This window comes from Equus quagga, chromosome 7 (assembly GCF_021613505.1).
Source record: "Equus quagga isolate Etosha38 chromosome 7, UCLA_HA_Equagga_1.0, whole genome shotgun sequence".
Lineage (NCBI taxonomy): Eukaryota > Metazoa > Chordata > Mammalia > Perissodactyla > Equidae > Equus > Equus quagga.
In genome coordinates this window covers 134,957,932-134,973,751 of record NC_060273.1, presented here as the reverse complement: position 1 = coordinate 134,973,751, position 15,820 = coordinate 134,957,932, and the positions used below count along the sequence as shown (strand labels likewise).

General features: G+C 61.2%; 1 protein-coding gene across 4 annotated transcripts in view; it reads left to right on the top strand.

Moving 5' to 3' along the window:
• Positions 1 to 15,820, top strand: part of OBSCN (obscurin, cytoskeletal calmodulin and titin-interacting RhoGEF) — a 105,580-nt gene that overhangs the window by 75,089 nt on the left and 14,671 nt on the right. For all 4 annotated transcript variants that reach the window (XM_046666252.1, XM_046666249.1, XM_046666251.1 and 1 more), the window contains 4 exons: positions 4,791 to 4,958; positions 5,223 to 5,325; positions 5,667 to 5,796; positions 6,490 to 6,598. In XM_046666252.1, the coding sequence (XP_046522208.1) occupies positions 4,791 to 4,958; positions 5,223 to 5,325; positions 5,667 to 5,796; positions 6,490 to 6,598 (510 nt within the window). The remainder of the gene's footprint in view (positions 1 to 4,790; positions 4,959 to 5,222; positions 5,326 to 5,666; positions 5,797 to 6,489; positions 6,599 to 15,820) is intronic.

Sequence of the window (15,820 nt, the reverse complement as noted above, 5' to 3'; positions counted from 1 at the left end):
GCAGGCGCTGAAGCGGTGCAATGGGAGCGAGGGCCACAGGGGGTCATCTCTGCACGTGAGGGGAGCTGCACAGTTCGAGGGTCCCTGTGACCACCCTCACTCTGACACCAGGTGGGGGCCCCATGACCATCTTCGGGTTCAGCGACGTGCTGGACAGACTCATGCAACTGAGCAGGCTATTCAGCTCAGGGTCCTGTGTACTGCAGAGAAAGGAGGAGGCGCACGGGGCAGGGTCTGGGCGTCCTCTGTGGAAGGGTGTGGAGGGCGCCTGTTTCTCTTGCATCGACGTGTGACAGCACTGGGAGTGTGTCCACCAGGGGCGCTCACCGAGCCTTGGTGTCCAGGGTTCTGTTGGGGGTCACTGCTGTACCAGGCTGACCACTGCATCGCCCCTCCAGAGGTTAAGCTGATGCCACGTGGCCCAGAGCCCCCACCCTAAATCACAACATAGCATAACCATCTGGTGTGGTCTGAGGCCCCCAGGTGAAGCAGGACACTTGTCAGGATTCTGGGCTGATGGTTGGCCTCACCTGGGCTGGCAAATAACCCCCTGAGTTCCCAGTTCAGTCTGAATAACCAAATCCAGCCCTGGTTTTGGAGGAGCCATCCCAGGCCAGTCAGTCCCTCCTGTCCTGCTTGACCACCACCAGCTAGGGGCATTTGTCCGCCCACCAGCAGCTAAGGATGGGGCTGGAGAGGACATGCTGGAGGGGCTGTCCTGGGTCCCTCAGTCAGAGCCGCAGGCTGGAGCCCTGGTTGCAGCAGCTGATTCCTGGCGGCAGCTTGAGTGAGCCGCCCCTGAGGTCTCCCTTCTGGAGCAAGGCCCGTTGCCCCACGTCCTGGGTCCCAAAGGTCCTTCCCAGTCGCCGCCTCCTGCACAGAACCTGTGAGGGACTGCCCCCCCCCACTCCCCACCCCGTCATCCCTGCTCAGGCCCAGACCTTCCCCCTGGGAGGGCGGCTTCCCAGGGACCAAGCCGTTCGTAAAAGTTGTCCAGAAGTGAGCATGAGCCCCTCAGGCCACTCTCCTTTTGGCCAGGCTGCACCCAGGAGGGTGTGCCACCCGCGCTGTGTCTGAGGGGACAGGAGAGTGCCCTTTGCCCAGGAACTGTCAGGGAGGGATGCGGGGTCCCCACCCACACCTGGGCCGTCCTCGGTCACTTTCATCCTGACCGTTACTCGGTGAGCAGCCTGGTCTCTGGGGACAGTTTTGTCCAGTGAGTGGAGGAGGCGAGGAGCAGCCAGACACTCAGCTGGTGTTGGCACAGGTGGTCGAACTGCAGGTGGTCCAGGCGGCACACACGGCCAGAGGGTGTGGCCAGAGCTGACCGTTCACTGAGCTAAATGGCGTCACGATGGGAAATACCGCATACAGCACCAAGAGTCAACGATCTGCCAGGATGGGGGTCCACCCCGTGCGATGTGTCCCCCACCGACTCAGCGTCTCTCTCAGGGTGGCGTTCTGGGGACTCAGCGCCACGTAGAACCCTGGCGGTCTGGGTGGGGAGCCCCGTGAGTGGCCTCGCTATGCCTCCGTGGCTCATGGCCCCAAGGAGGGGTGTCCTCGACCGCCTGTCTAGTGTGTAAGTCGAAAACCAGCTTGGCCATTTGCTATAGCTCAAGGACAGTGAGCACATATGGCCTCGGCCAGGCAGACTCCGTAGGGCAGAAGTCAGACTTGCCACCTGGCAGGACGTCGTGTAGACAGTGGGAGCCCCAGAGCAGGGGGCAGAGGGCCAGGTTCTGACCCCCAGCGGCAGCCGCTGGTGAGCAGGGATCTGGAGACGAGTGTTACAGCTCCTGCCACATGAGTGCGAAGCGGTCTTGGTCCCAGCGCCCATGAGACGGAAAGCAAGCGGCCGAAATTCCAAGACTCCTCTGGAGCTGTCAGCCTGCACGGACCTTTACAGCCCCCTGTCTACACCAGCTGGAGCCACAGGAGCAGTGCTGGATGGGGTGCAAGCATCGAGCCAGCTGCCAGCTCCCTCTGGCCGTCCAAGGCTGTGGAGGTGGGACGCGGCCTCCCTGGTCACCCCAGATGCCTTCCTGTCACCCAGAAGGCCCCGAACTTCCTTTCTCTTCCTGGCTTCTGTTGGCTGACCCAAGGGGACAGATTGCTGGGCTGGGATTGGTTATGTGCTCCACGGCCGCCTCTCCACGTGCAGAGTGTCCCCCCCAGGAACGTCCCCCCACCACTCGAGGGGCAGGAGACACAGCAAACTTCGGGTCCAGAGGCAGGAGCCACAGCCACGCCACCCTGACTTGGCCCCAAGATGACGTCACCTTCCCTGCTCACCCAAACTGTGTGCAAATCCCGCCAGTGGGATCCAGGTGCCTGCACCTGGCAGGGCCGTGGCAACCTGAGTCCTCCCCGCTGAGGTCCCCCGCACATTGGAGGGCACTCAGCGCCCCTGGTCCCTCTGGGTACATGGAGACCACAGCCCAGCCCTGGTCGTCTTGCTCTTAAAGCTGCAGAGGTCAGGGAGGAGGTGAAGGAAGGGGGCAGGGGCAGGGCTGGAAGAAGACGTGCTCCACGGCTCAGTAACATCTGGTGTTTGGGGCTCACCAAAAGCCCCAAACGGGGCAGCAAGATCAGTGGTCGATGCTGATACCGTCTGTTGCAGCTTTGGTCCCCCCTTGATGTACAGCTTCATCCAATGGCTCCCCACGCTCTGTGCCTCTCCCCTGCTGGAGTTCAGCTTGCAGGCGGTGCCCTATGGACGGGGCCTGCATGGCAGGGGCGTCCCCGCCTCTCTCCGGGTCTGCCTGTAAGGGCGGAGCGAGGTTTCCTGCCAGAGTGCACTGACCTCCCTCCAAGTCACCTTCTCCGTCCTCAGCTGTCACCGGGGTCATAGGTGCCCTCCAGGTGCCATGGCCCACAGGCCAGCCATTGGCAGTTCCCCATGGGGTTTGTCTGCGTTGGAGACATCCCAAGCAGGGCCCCCTGCAGACACTCGGCTCCTTTACTGTCATCTCGGAAAGAACCCCTCAGCATGTTTGGTGCCTGTGTCTCAGAGTTCCAGCCCTGCTCCTGCCTTCTGCCCGCGGGGTTGGCGACAGCCCTCCCTGTGCCCCCAGGGTGGGTGTGTGTTTCTGTGCCTGGTCCGAAGGATGTGGAATCTTCCTTGCGCCCGGCACTGGTACTAGCATTTGTTGGGAAGTGGGACCACCTAAGGCACCTCCCGGCTCCAAGGAGAGAGCATGTCAGCCAGGGCACCGTCCAGGTGTCTGTCTGGACCCACTGCTCACTGCTCAGACTGTGGCCACCAGCCCCGTGTCCCTCCATTCACAGGCAGCAAAGGAGATGGCTGTTTACTGCCCAGCTGACCGTGCAGTTGGGTCAGCATGTCCACCACAGCCCCATGGGCCTCCCTCAAGTCCTGTTAACTCATTCAGGGGCCACCTTCTTTTCCTTCTGGAATGACAGTGTCCATTGTCCCGAAAATTGCAAATCAGAAACTGTGAAGGATCTGAGGTGTTTCCCTGCTTGGAAGCCAACAAGCCAGCTGCCAACCAGAGATGGACAAAAGACACAAGACCCTCGGGTGGGAGACCAAGACTCTTTGTCACAGGACAGCAGCAGCATCTTGCATGGGCGGTCCACACCCCGGTCACCCCATCCTGGGACCAGATCTTAGGTGCATGCAGTGGGCTGCACCATGAGAGAGAAGCCCCCAATTCTAGTTGACACTGAGGTGTTGTGGGGCTGCCGGTGCATCTGCCCATCCTTCCCTCCAGAGAGAAGTGACCGTGGCCCTGGAAGGCAAGCCTCTCCCAGGGAAGGAAGGAGAGAGCTTTGTCTCTGCTGCCCCGGACGGCCCCTGGGGGTCTCCTTACACAAGCAGCCCAGGCCTGGCCGCAGGTGCCTTTGGCTGGAGGATCTGGCCATGCGAGATGCCGGGGTCCACAGAGGACTGATTTGTGACAGTAAGATGAGGTCTGGGAATTGACAGTGGATGGAAGATGTCACGGGTAGCCTGGCGAGAACTGTTTTGTGGGCGAAGTGAAGGCCGGCGGTGTGGATTTGAGAGAAGATGGAAGGGGAAGCATCTGGAGATGAGGAGTGAGAACAGCTCTTTCCTGGAATTGTGATACTGGGACGCAGAGAAGTGGGGTGGCAGCTGGAGGATTTGGGGTTATTTTGTATAACTTAAAACCGTTTCTTAAGATTTCCTGTGAATCAGAAGTCAAGAACCGTCACAATTTAAACAACCTTGTTCAGAACATGCAGAGCTATTGGAAAGTGTTTCTCTGTGAAATTTTGCATGTTTATGGGGGAAGGAGTTCTTTGTAGTGAAAGATGTGCATCTCCCCATCCTTCACCGAGAAGAAACGTGTGAGGGCAGGAGACGTAGGTGGGTGGGCACCCGGACGAGGGTGGTTAAAGAGGTGGATGACGTCTGAGCACCTCTGCTGCGTGCATCAGCGCCTTGGAGGTACCCAGGGAGTCACACAGGCGCTGGCCACGTGAAGGAGGGTCTGGTTGTCAGAATGGGAGGTCCTCTGTGGGGTTTGGGTCCCCAGCCCGGCCCTTGCCTCCAGCTAAAAGCCTGCCTTCCAGAGGCCACACTATGTGCACCAAGGTCTGGGGCAGTCGGTGGGGTGGGTCAGTGCCGCCTCTCCATTCAGGGCTCCATGTCAGCTAGGCCAGCCGGACCACGATGGGGAGCCCACAGCCTTGTGCTCCAGGGGCAGCCCCCCATCACCACCAGTGACTGTGAGCCCCAGGCAGGCCCAGCCTCTTGTCCCTGATGGGGTCCCCTCCATAACAGCTTGCCTCTTCCTTCGCAGACGGGAAGCCGGTAGAGGTGGACCCCCACCACATCCTCATCGAAGATCCTGACGGCTCATGCGCCCTCATCCTGGACAACCTTACTGGCGTCGACTCTGGCCAGTACATGTGCTTTGCAGCCAGTGCCGCTGGCAATGCCAGCACCCTCGGCAAGATCCTGGTGCAAGGTGGGCGCCCGACCCTAGCCTACCGCCGAGGCCCAGTGGGGGCCTCGGCCTGGGCCTGCAGACGGGGCTGGCAGGGGTGGTGTGCATGTCTGACCAAGGTCTAGGGGCTTGCTGGTGCGTGCGGGTTCCTGCTCCATCATGGTGTCTCTCTCTGTTCCTCTCTGTCTTTCTGTGCATCTCTCTCTCTCTCTCTCTGTCTCTCTGTCTCTCACTCTGTGTGTGTGTGTGTGTCTCTCTCTCTACCCTCCGCCTCCTACCCTGCAGTCCCCCCGCGGTTTGTGAAGAAGGTCCGGGCAGTGCCCTTTGTGGAGGGAGAGGATGCACAGGTCACCTGCACCATTGAAGGCACCCCACACCCTCAGATCAGGTGGGCTGCATGGCTCGGGGCACGTGGAGGAGGGGAGGTGGGCCTTCCCTGGGTCACCCCTGCCGCCTGTGAAACAAAGAGGGCAGCGCATTCTCCCGGTCAGGGGCGGGCTGGACCCAGAGCCTCAGCCTTTCCGATGATAAGTGGGTGTGGCTGGGCTGAGGCCCATTCTGGACACAGTCCTGGCTGCACCAAGGCAGATGTTGGCTGAGCTGGATGTTGGGTGGGTGTGTGGCGTAGAGAATGTGGGCTCAGTTAGGACACTTGGGTCTGCCAGTGGGAGAGGGGAAGCTCCTGAGCACAGGTGAGGCTCTGCCTCACCACCCCGGGGTTGACTGCAGGTGGTACAAGGATGGAGCCCTCCTGACCCCCGGGGGCAAGTACCGGCCCCTGAGCGATGCCCGCAGTGGCCTGCTGGTGCTGGAGATCCGGGCGGCCAGCAAGGAGGACCTGGGCCACTATGAGTGCGAGGTGAGGTGGGCAGGCACAGGAGGAGGGGGCGCTGGGGCAGCCTGTCTCGGGGACCCCAGTGTTGTCACCACCATCCATGACCTGTGATGAAAGAGAGGACACCAGGTCCACTGTCACCCACCGTCCATGATGAGGGGACACTGACTAATGCCCCGGGTGGAGTGGCCTCGGCCTTCTGTGGCTCGCAGGTGGTCCAGGAAGCTGTGTGCTGGCTGTGGCTCTTCCTGGCTACCCGCCTCCCTGATGCTGCTTCCTGTGGCCTGCGGGGCCATGTGGCGCCTGCCCCCATGGCTGCTCCCAGAGAAACAGATGGACCCGAGTCAGCTCTGGACCTGCCCTGTCCAGTTTGGTCACTGCTGTCCACACGTGGTGATTTAAATTTGAATCAGTGAAAGTTAAGTCTAGGTAAAGATCTGGTTCCTTTTCAAGTGCTCGGGGCCCCCACGGCCTCCACGCTGGACAGTGCAGACAGAGCGAGTCCCCACCATTGTACAAAGCTCCAGGCAGTGCTGGGTGTCCTTGGAGACATGGTGGCTGGGCTGGGACCCTCTCCCCTGTGGCCAAGCGTCGGGGCTCTGCGAACAGCCGGGGCGGGCCCCACGTGCTACAGCCAGCCTGCACAGCCCCAGAGAGATGGCCCAGGCCCCTGGGGAGCCACGGCCTCTAAGCAGACCCCTGCCATCCGTCCTGCAGTTGGTGAACCGGCTGGGCTCCACACGGGGTGGGGCAGAGCTGTCCATGCAGAGCCCGGCACTGCGGGCCCGGGAACAGCGCCGCAGGGAGCAGCTGGCTGCTGTGGAAGGTAAGTGCTGTGCTGCTGGTCTGGGCAGGGCTGGACCCTCCGTGCACCTGGGCAGGGCCGGGAGGGTGAGACCACCAGCCCTTCCAGTGGGGGCATGCTTCCTGGAGGAGGGGAGGGGGGATGCGGGTGGGGGGTGAGGGGGGCTGCAGGGGCTGCAGAGCAACTGCTGGTTCTCAGCCCCTAAGCGTGGGCTGGCGAAGGGTGGGCTGTGAACCCAGAGCCCAGAAAGACAGAGGGGCAGTTGTGAGGGTGGGGAGTCCCTTAGTCTGCTCACCATCCCTGGGGGAATAACAAGTGCATGTAAAGGCTAGACCTGGGGCCGCCGGCTAGGCGCTGGTCAGGGACGTCTCTGGGAGGGGTGGCAGGGACAGTAGGAGGCATGGCTCCATGAAAGGGGCCCCTGCCAAGTGCAGAGCAAGGCCGTTGGTCCCAGGTTGGCTCCCAGGAGAGGGAGCGGGTTTCAGGAGCCTGGTCCCTCCACACCGGGTGGGGCTGGCCGTGGAGAGGACAGACCACTGTGGCTGGGCCTCCCCGTCCTAGCCTGGATCCCCCCTGGGGTCCTGGATGGTGGCTGGGCTGCAGAGTGGTCTCTCCAGGGAGAGTGTGCTCCTGGGCAGGAGGTGAAGGGGGGTGAGATGCTCATGCCTTGACTCACACCTGGGCTCCAGGGTTCTAGCTGGCCCAGCTCAGGGATGGCCACGAAGGCAGGAGGGCACCTGGCGTCTGTCCTGGGCTTGCTCGGTCCGAGGGAGCAGCCTTACAGGGCTCGCAGGGCAGGCTGCGGCCCCAGGGAGAGCTACTCTTTGTCTGAGCTGCACCACCTGGAAGGGGCTGCCTGGGTGGGTGGCGAGCCTCCTGTCCCTGGTGGCATGCAAGCAGAGGCTGGACCAACACCTGGTGGAGCTGCAGTTCTCACAGTAGGATGGGTTGGGATACGTGTCCTCCCAAGTCCTGGAAGTTGGCTTCTGTGATGCCTTGGGCCACTGGATCCAGTCCTCCCAGGGCCCAATGTCTGGGGGCCGCTGTCCATCTGGACACTCACAGAGTCGGGCCACCTGACACCCGGAGCCCTGCCTCGGGGCCCTTAGCGCCCTCCAGGGCCCTCACGGAGACCCCTCCCTCCCCCAGAGGGCAGCCAGCACTGGTAGAGCCTGTGCCCTCTGGAGGCCCACGGTGTCCACGGCGCCTCAGCTTCCTGCCACGTGGCGTCTCACGTCAGGGAGGTGCTGAGCGGGGACCTTGGCGCTCCCTCTCAGCTGGTGACAAGTGTGCGCTACAGAGCCATTCACTTCGTTATCGTGATGGGTCTCTTTCTGTCAACGTCCCACGGCCATGGAGGCTGGGAACGGCGTTGGTGCCTCCTGCGGCGAGAAGGCCGGTCCTTGCAGACCCCGGAGTTGGAGCCCGCCGCCTCCTGCTTCCTAACCCTATCCTGCCGCTTCATCCTTAACCTGGCGGCCGCAGCCAGCACGGGCCCTGGCCCTGGGGGTGGGCGCCGCCCCCTCGCTTGTGAACTGCGGCTGGAGCCCTGCTTCGCACAGCTGCTCCCCTCCTGTAGTTGCCAGCACTCACGTGGCCCAGCGCCCATCAGGCAGCAGATTAGGTCAGGAGCAAAGATGTCAGGAGTGTAGCAGCCCAGAGGTGCCCTGGCCGCCACTGCCAAGAGCAGCAGAACGGGGCCCCGGTCAGGAGGATGAGGGAAGGCGTCCCAGGTTCTCCCAGTGCTCTACGCACGGGGTCTGGCCTACAGGCCACCAACAGACTGGCTCTCTCTGGGCCCAACTTAGTCTAAACACACAGGGCATCTTGACTTGATCCCGTCTCTCCCAGTATGCTGCCCTCTTCAGGAGGCAGCTTGCACAAACATGCACGCACACATGTATGCATGCACACAAATACATAGGAGTGCATGCCATACACATGTGTGTGCATGCATATATGCACACCATAAATGTGGTTCCCGTGTGCCACACACACACAGTGAGTACATTTAATTCACATGCACCTAATCAGAGACATCTAAAGGCACCTAACCTGAGCCTTCAGCAAGTCGTAATCCTTTTGCCGGTGGAGGGTCTTATAAAAAACACAATATCTGCAAAGCACGATAAAACAAGGTGGGCCTGTACTCTTGGTCATCTCAGGGAAAGCTTTCCTCTATGAGGCACTGCAGCAAAGCAGAAAATCCCCAGACCAGGAAGCAGGAGGCCTGTACCCCGGGCCACACCATTTGACTTTCTGAGCCTCCCCCTCAGTTTCCCTGCAGGATGGTGAGGGGGCTCTTGGGATGTGAGGGTACTGGTAGCTGGTGGAATGCCTACTGTCCAGCTGGGCAAGGCTGGGAGGGGGCATCTCTGTGCCAAGACTGACCCTGCCCAGGAGCTGCAGGGGAAGAGTAGTGCTCCCTGGACCCAGATGAGTCCTGCCCTGTCTCTGGGACTTGGGTCCCCTGTCTGCAAAATGGGAACCACAGGCCCTATCCTACTGGCTCCAGGGCGGAGGAAACTAGGAGAATCAAAAGAGACAGTTGAGTCTGTGGGGTGCTCGATGGGAAGACCTGGCTTTCCCTGCTCACTTGGAGCTCGGGATCCTGCCCAGCATCCTCAGGTTGCTCCCAGTGGGATCTCCGTGGCCTCATGCTGTGGAGCCCAGATGCGCTACCTCTAAGACCCCAGAGTCGTTCTCCCCTCGAGTGATGGTTTTCGGTCTTTAGGACTTTTTTGTAAAACAGGCATCAGCCATCCCAGTCCCAGTTTGGCTGCTGGTTCACCTTGCAACCACAGGTCATTCCTCCTACCTCTCTAGGCCTCAGTTTCTGTCTGAGAAGTGGGACTTTAGGCCTGACACATTCACAGGGTTCCTGACCACATGCGCTGAAGGAGAAGCTGGGGTTTCTGTGTGGGCAGCAGGGCCCTTACTCTCCCTGAAGCTTCTGCAAGACCGTCACGAGGGACAGGGGCCTACTGTCATGTGGGGCGCATTGCTGTCATACCTCCTATCCCCCAGGCACTCAGGGCAGGCATTGTCACCTCCATGTCAAAGGTGAAGGAACTGGGGCTCTAAGCTGAGGCAGCCCTCCCAGGAGCACACAGCCAGATAGGGTTGGATCCAGCACTCCTAAGCTGAGCAGGTTGCCACACTGCCATGCCACTCAGACAGCTCAGCCTCCGAGTGCTGGCTCATCTGTAATCCTTGCTATTCCAACTGTTTTCTTTGTAGTCACTGAGCAAGAGACTAAAGTCCCCAAGAAAACCGTCATCATGTAAGTGCAGGCGTGTTCCTAACCCCCCTCTGACTGCAGTGCCCCTGCATGTCCACTAACCTGCCTGCACCTGCCCCTTGGCCCAGCCGCCTGCCTGGCTGACCGCTGCCCACAGGGCCTCTGCTCACTGCTCAGACTGCCAGCACCGTGCGGATACTCCCAGGGAGCCCACCTTCCCCGGGACCCTGGCCACCCTCACACTTCGCAGCTCTCTCTTCAGTGCCTCAGGACGCTCTCCAGGGCCCTCTCGGCAGGACAGACTTATTCTGTGCACTTCACAGTGGCTCGCCCAGGGCTTGCACCCAGAGCCACACCAGTGAGGGCTGCAGTTGGGACTGTAGGGCCACTTCCTGCAGTGGGCTGGAGGCAGAAGTCTGTCCTTCAGTACCCTAGCGTCTAGGGCGTTGTGGTCCAGCAGGACTTTTCACGATGATGGAAATATTCTGTATTCACACTGCCCACTACAGCAGACACTAGCTGCCTGTGGCTGTTGAACATTTAAAATGTGTCTAGTGTGACTGAAGAAGTGAATTTAAAAATTTACTTAATTTTCATTAATTGGAATTTAATTTAAATGGTGTAACCGGGGGCTGGCCCCGTGGTGTAGTTGTTAAGTTTGGCGTGCTCGGCCCTGGTGGCCCAGGTTCATGGGTTCATATTCTGGGTGCAGACCTACACCACTCATCAGCCATGCTGTGGCAGCATCTCACATACAAGATAGAGGAAGATTGGCACAGATGTTAGCTTGATAAATCTTCCTCAGCAAAAAAATAAATAAATAAAAAAATAGTGTAGCCATAGTGGACAGCACAGCTCTAGGGTCCCTGGAGGTCTCATTAGGAAGATGGGAAAACTGAGGTTTGGGGAAGAGGCGGCTTGCTCGGGGTCACTCATGATTGGAAACCAGCAGAGAACCATTTCCACAGTGCCATGCCCACTGTCCCTTTTTGCATCATTCACTGCCTTCAAGGCTGGGGAAAAGCCACATGTGTTGTTGATAATCAAACAACACAAGAGGTCTGGATCTGGGTGAACCAACAGAATGCAGGATTGGTTTTGACCTGGGTAATCTGAGAGGACTTCCAATAGGAGGTGTGTGCAGGTGGAGGTGGTGGAAGAGCTTGCAAAAGCCAGGAGGCAGGGCCGGCCTGTGGCCACATGGTTAAAGTTCCACGTGCTCCACTTCAGTGGCCTGGATTCATGGGTTTGGATCCTGGGTGCAGACCTACTCTACTCGTCAGCCATGCTGTGGCGGCATTCCACATACAAAAAATAGAGGAAGACTGGCGCAGATGTTAGCTTAGGGCTAATCTTCCTCACCAAGAAAACGTTGGGAGGCAAAAAAAACTGGTTTCCTAAGGCCAGATGACTGGGAAGCTCCAGAATCAGGAACTTCTTAGTTCCCCGTGGGCCTAAGACCTCTTAAAGGGGCCTGGAGTTGGCCATGTTGCTGGAGAGTCGCATCTTCAGACATTTGATGAGATCCTGGGTTAACCCTTCCTTGACTTCCTCCCTTGTCCCCCAGAGTAGGTCACCACTCCACAACAGATGGGGCTGCCTGGAGCAGCAATGAGAACCCCATCCCTGGAGGATGAACTATGCCAGAGCCTGACACAGATCAGCTCTTCATTTCACCCACGAGGGGAGCATTGTTATTATCTGGATCTTACGATAACGAAACGGAGGAGCAGAGAGGGGGCCAGGCAGCCCCACTGGGAGGCTCCAGAAAGGACTCATGCCTACAGGAAGCTGAAGCAGATGACTCACAGGCAGCCTGAAGTCCAGTCTATTCCAGGCTTAAGGAGCTAGCAACTCTCACCCCACAAGGACAAGTGTACCCCCTCAGCTTGGGGAATGGACAGAGACACCTGGCCGGCACTGCATCCCCCACAAGGGCACACAATACAGTGAAAGGCTCTGGGGAGCAGGGGTGTTAGAAGGATATGGCCTGGAGGGAGACCCCTGCCACATGGCAGCCCCATGTGCGGTGCCAGTGGCCTCGGAGCAGGATGCCTGCATGCCCTTCCGGGGGAAGCAGTGAGCCCAGCAAGGGGAGGCATTTAGGAGAGTGATCTAGCTGCCCCGTTCCACTCAACTCGCCGTCTTGCCTCGGCAAATTGGGCAGCATGAGGCCAGCAGGTGGGGACTGGCACAGGTTCCAGTGATGGGCAGGCTCCGACCCAGGGGCAAGCCTAGTGCCCCTGAGCCTGGGTGTGAGCAGGAAGGCAGGCCCGTTGTCTTAAGCAGGCCATGTTTCCAAGCCTCAGCTTTCCCATTAGCTAACTGGGGTATAATGTTTCCCCTTTACCAAGGGGAGCCAGGGGAGGCAGGATCTATAACTGCTGTGCACCCCAAGGCGTGGCCATTCCTGGGAGTAGCTGCTCCTTGAGGAGCCCTGAGTCAGACAGTAGCAAAGCTGAATGAGAGAGACAACACCTTAGTCACGGTGGGCAGCTGGTGACTGCACCAAGTTGTCACCACACACATGCCAGGTCCCTCTGCCTGAGCCCGAGAGGAAACGCAGTCCCAGGGCCCCGGGGAGCTGTCTGTGACTCAGTGTGCTCCTGCTCCCTGTCTGTCACTCACTTCACCCTCAGCGAGTTTTGTGCCTTTTTCAGCCTCATTGTCCACACCTGTAAAGGGGGTCAACCCCATCCCCAGGGTTGCTGCAGAGTCCCCAGCCAGCGCCCAGTGCTCACCCATGTGCCCCAGGCCTTGAGTTCTGCCTCCTCATCCCCTTCCTCGCCTCCCATGTTGGGAGACAGGCCCAGGAAGGGGAAGGGCTTGTCAGAGCTCACACGGCCCATGACGGCGAAGCCACGCCAGAGCCAGACATCCTTGTCAGGCCTCACACCCCCAGATGGAGGGGCCAGGAGCACAGGCTGCAGGCCGGGGCTCTGACCACCCTCCTGTACCTGAACCCGCGGCCTCGTCTATCCATCCTGTCCCTAACTGAGGACCGCTGAGATGCTGCCTCCCCACCAGAGCTTGCTGGGGCCCCCCCCACTCATGACACAAAGCACAGAGCACTGGAGGGATGGACAAGGAGGGCCAGGTAGCCACGTCCCTGCACCTCACCTGTCAGCTCTGTGAGAGGGCTGTGTCTCCAAGATGGGAGGAAGGGGGACTGGTACCCAGGGACACTGCAGACCAGGTTTGGCCTGGGCTGGGGTCCTGTGTGGTGCGTGTGGACCCTGACACCTCACCCCTTGTCTTGAGGCCCGTGCCCGAGCCGAGGCTGGCAGGCGGGCTCATGCCGTGCTCCCTGGTTCTCTGGCTGCGGCCGTGCAGGCCGACTTCACGCACACAGGAGTGTCCTCCCGCAGCCTTGCTGTTTGCTTGTGCACTAACCCGCCCCTCGCACTGGCCCCGCATGTGCTGGTGGCGCGGGCGCCGGGCGAGGCTGTGGGCCCTGTGCCCACCTCCTCTCGGCCCTCTCCCCACAGAGAGGAGACCATCACCACCGTGGTGAAGAGCCCCCGCGGCCCACGCCGGTCGCCCAGCAGGTCCCCCTCCCGCTCGCCTTCCCGCCGCCCTGCCAGCCCGCCCAGGCCAGGCCTCTTGGCCCCTGAGCCGCTGCGCTCGCCGGGGGCCGGGCAGCCCCACAGGCCCGAGGCGGGGCCAGGCTGGAGGCCCACTGTGCCCACGCTGTATGTGACGGAGCCCGAGGCCCACACGCCGGCCGCCCCCAGGGCCGCTGGGCCCCAGCCCCAGTGGGTGGAGGTCGAGGAGACCATCGAGGTCCAAGTAAAGAAGACGGGCCGAAGGGGTGCGTCTCCCGCCAGAGAGGTGCCCGGCAGCTCCGCACGGCTTCTCTTCACACTGCCTGGCAGGACCCCCGGAGGGGACCCCAACACAAACAACTCCAACAACAAGCTGCTGCCTCAGGAGCCCCCAGCCCAGGGCAGGACCACAGTCCATGTTGGGGAGCCCCTGGTCTTCCACGTGGATGCCGAGCTGGAGACCCCTGAGCTGTCCCCTCCTCGGGCGGATGGAGAGGAGGGCCCCCTGGAGGAGGAGGAAGGGGGAAGTGCTAGCCTGATGGAGGAGCCCCAGGACACTGAGGACCTTCGGGGCCGTGACCCCAAGATCCTGGCACACGACGGCCGCGTGCTGACGCTGGCTGACCTGGAGGATTACGTGCCCCAGGAAGGGGAGACCTTCGGCTGTGGCGGCCCGGTGCCCAGCGCCTCTGACGACCCACCCTGTGAGGTCGCGGTGCTCCAGAGAGAGATCAACGAGCCGACCGTGGGGCGGCCCGTCCTGCTCAATGTGGGGCGCCCCCGAGGCCCACTTGGTTTGCTCAGCCACAGGGTCGGGCCCCGGGACGTGTCTTCATCAGGGTCACAGGAGCTTGGCCCTGCAGGCGTCTCCTTCTGCGTGCAGGAGGCCCGGGCTGGGGACGCTGCATCCTGGAAGCCATCCTTCTTCACCCAGGTCCAGCGGTCTGCGGACCGTGGGCAGAGCAGCTTCAAAACGGAGGTTTCTACCCAGACGGTCAGCTTCGGGACTGTGGGCGAGACAGTCACCCTGCACATCCACCCAGATGGGGATGAGGCCTCCGGCCCCTCCCAGGGCTGAGGCCCTGAACATCATGGGCTCTGTGGCCCCAGGTTTAGACGAGGGGCTCGCTGGGCCAGGACACCCTTGACGCAGCTGTGTGGTTGCACGGGAAGCCCGCGCCCCTCGCATCCGTGTGCTCTTGACCCCTGGCTCTCTGACAGCTCGGGGCTTCAGCTGCCCTCCCTCCCTGCCCCGGGCACTTCCTACCTCACGGGACTGGGTCTTGCCCTGTGGACCTTCATGCATCGGTAATCTCGCAAGTACCAAAGTCACTCCGAGAGCGCTGGCCTGAGCCACCCTCAGAGCCTCCGGGCTCTGGACACGGAGCGAGACTTGGGCATCGGTCCTGCTCCATTCCCAAGGTGGCAGCTGCCCCAGCTCCCACCCCAGTCCCAGTGGCCAGGCCAGCACAGCCCTGCCCTCGCCCAGGCTGGGGCCTGCTCTCCCTCTTGGTGGGGGGCTTTCCCCTGGCCACATCTTACCCATGAACATTGTTCTTGGCTTCCTGGAGGCCTGGGTGGGGCCCAGCTCTGCAGACCCTCCTGGGTGGGCAGGGTCTGTGTGTGGGAAGCAGCCCGTCGGTCGGTCCGGATGATAATAAACTGGTTCCCTGCACTGCCTTTGTCCTGCTTTCTTGCTTCTCTGCCCGGTGGCTCTGGCAACTCAGGCAGGAGAGCCCTCCAGGCCTGGCCCTGGGGATGCACCACTGGCCTCCTCCATGGGCAACCCTTGGTGGCACCCAGCAGCAGCCCGCAGGTCCTGGCCCATCTTAGGGTCCTTGGGTGGAGGTGTGACTGCTCACTGGTCCAGCTTGCTGGCACGCAGGCTGTGGGGTGGTCGCAGGTACTCATGGTGGGACCAAGGCAGTTTACAGTGGTTGCTGCCAGCCTGCTGGGGACTGAGCAGGCCTTCCTGTCCCCCCCTGTGTAGCAGGGCCATTGTCAGGTAAGATGTGGGGGGTTGTGATGCATTGGGGATCCTGCTGACCTCCTTGGAGTAGGGAAGGAGAGAATGGGAGTCCCAATGCCAGAGAATGGTAGCCCCAGTGCCAGAGAGGGCAAACAGACCACAGCCCAGGGGGTTTCTTCTCTAGCCTAGGGGCCTGAGGACAGAAGAGGGAGGTCCTGGGGCAGGAGAGGCTCAGGCAGGGGAGGCCCTGGGGCAGGGGAGGCCCTGGGGCAGGGGAGGCTCAGGCAGGGGAGGCTCAGGCACAGGAGGTCCTGGGGCAGGGGAGGCTCAGGAAGGGGAGGTTCAGGAAGGGGAGGCCCTGGGGCAAGGGAGGCTCAGGGAGGGGAGGTTCAGGCAGGGGAGGTTCAGGAAGGGGAGGCCCTGGGTCAGGGGAGGCTCAGGCAGGGGAGGCTCAGGCAGGGGAGGTCCTGGGGCAGGGGAGGCTCAGG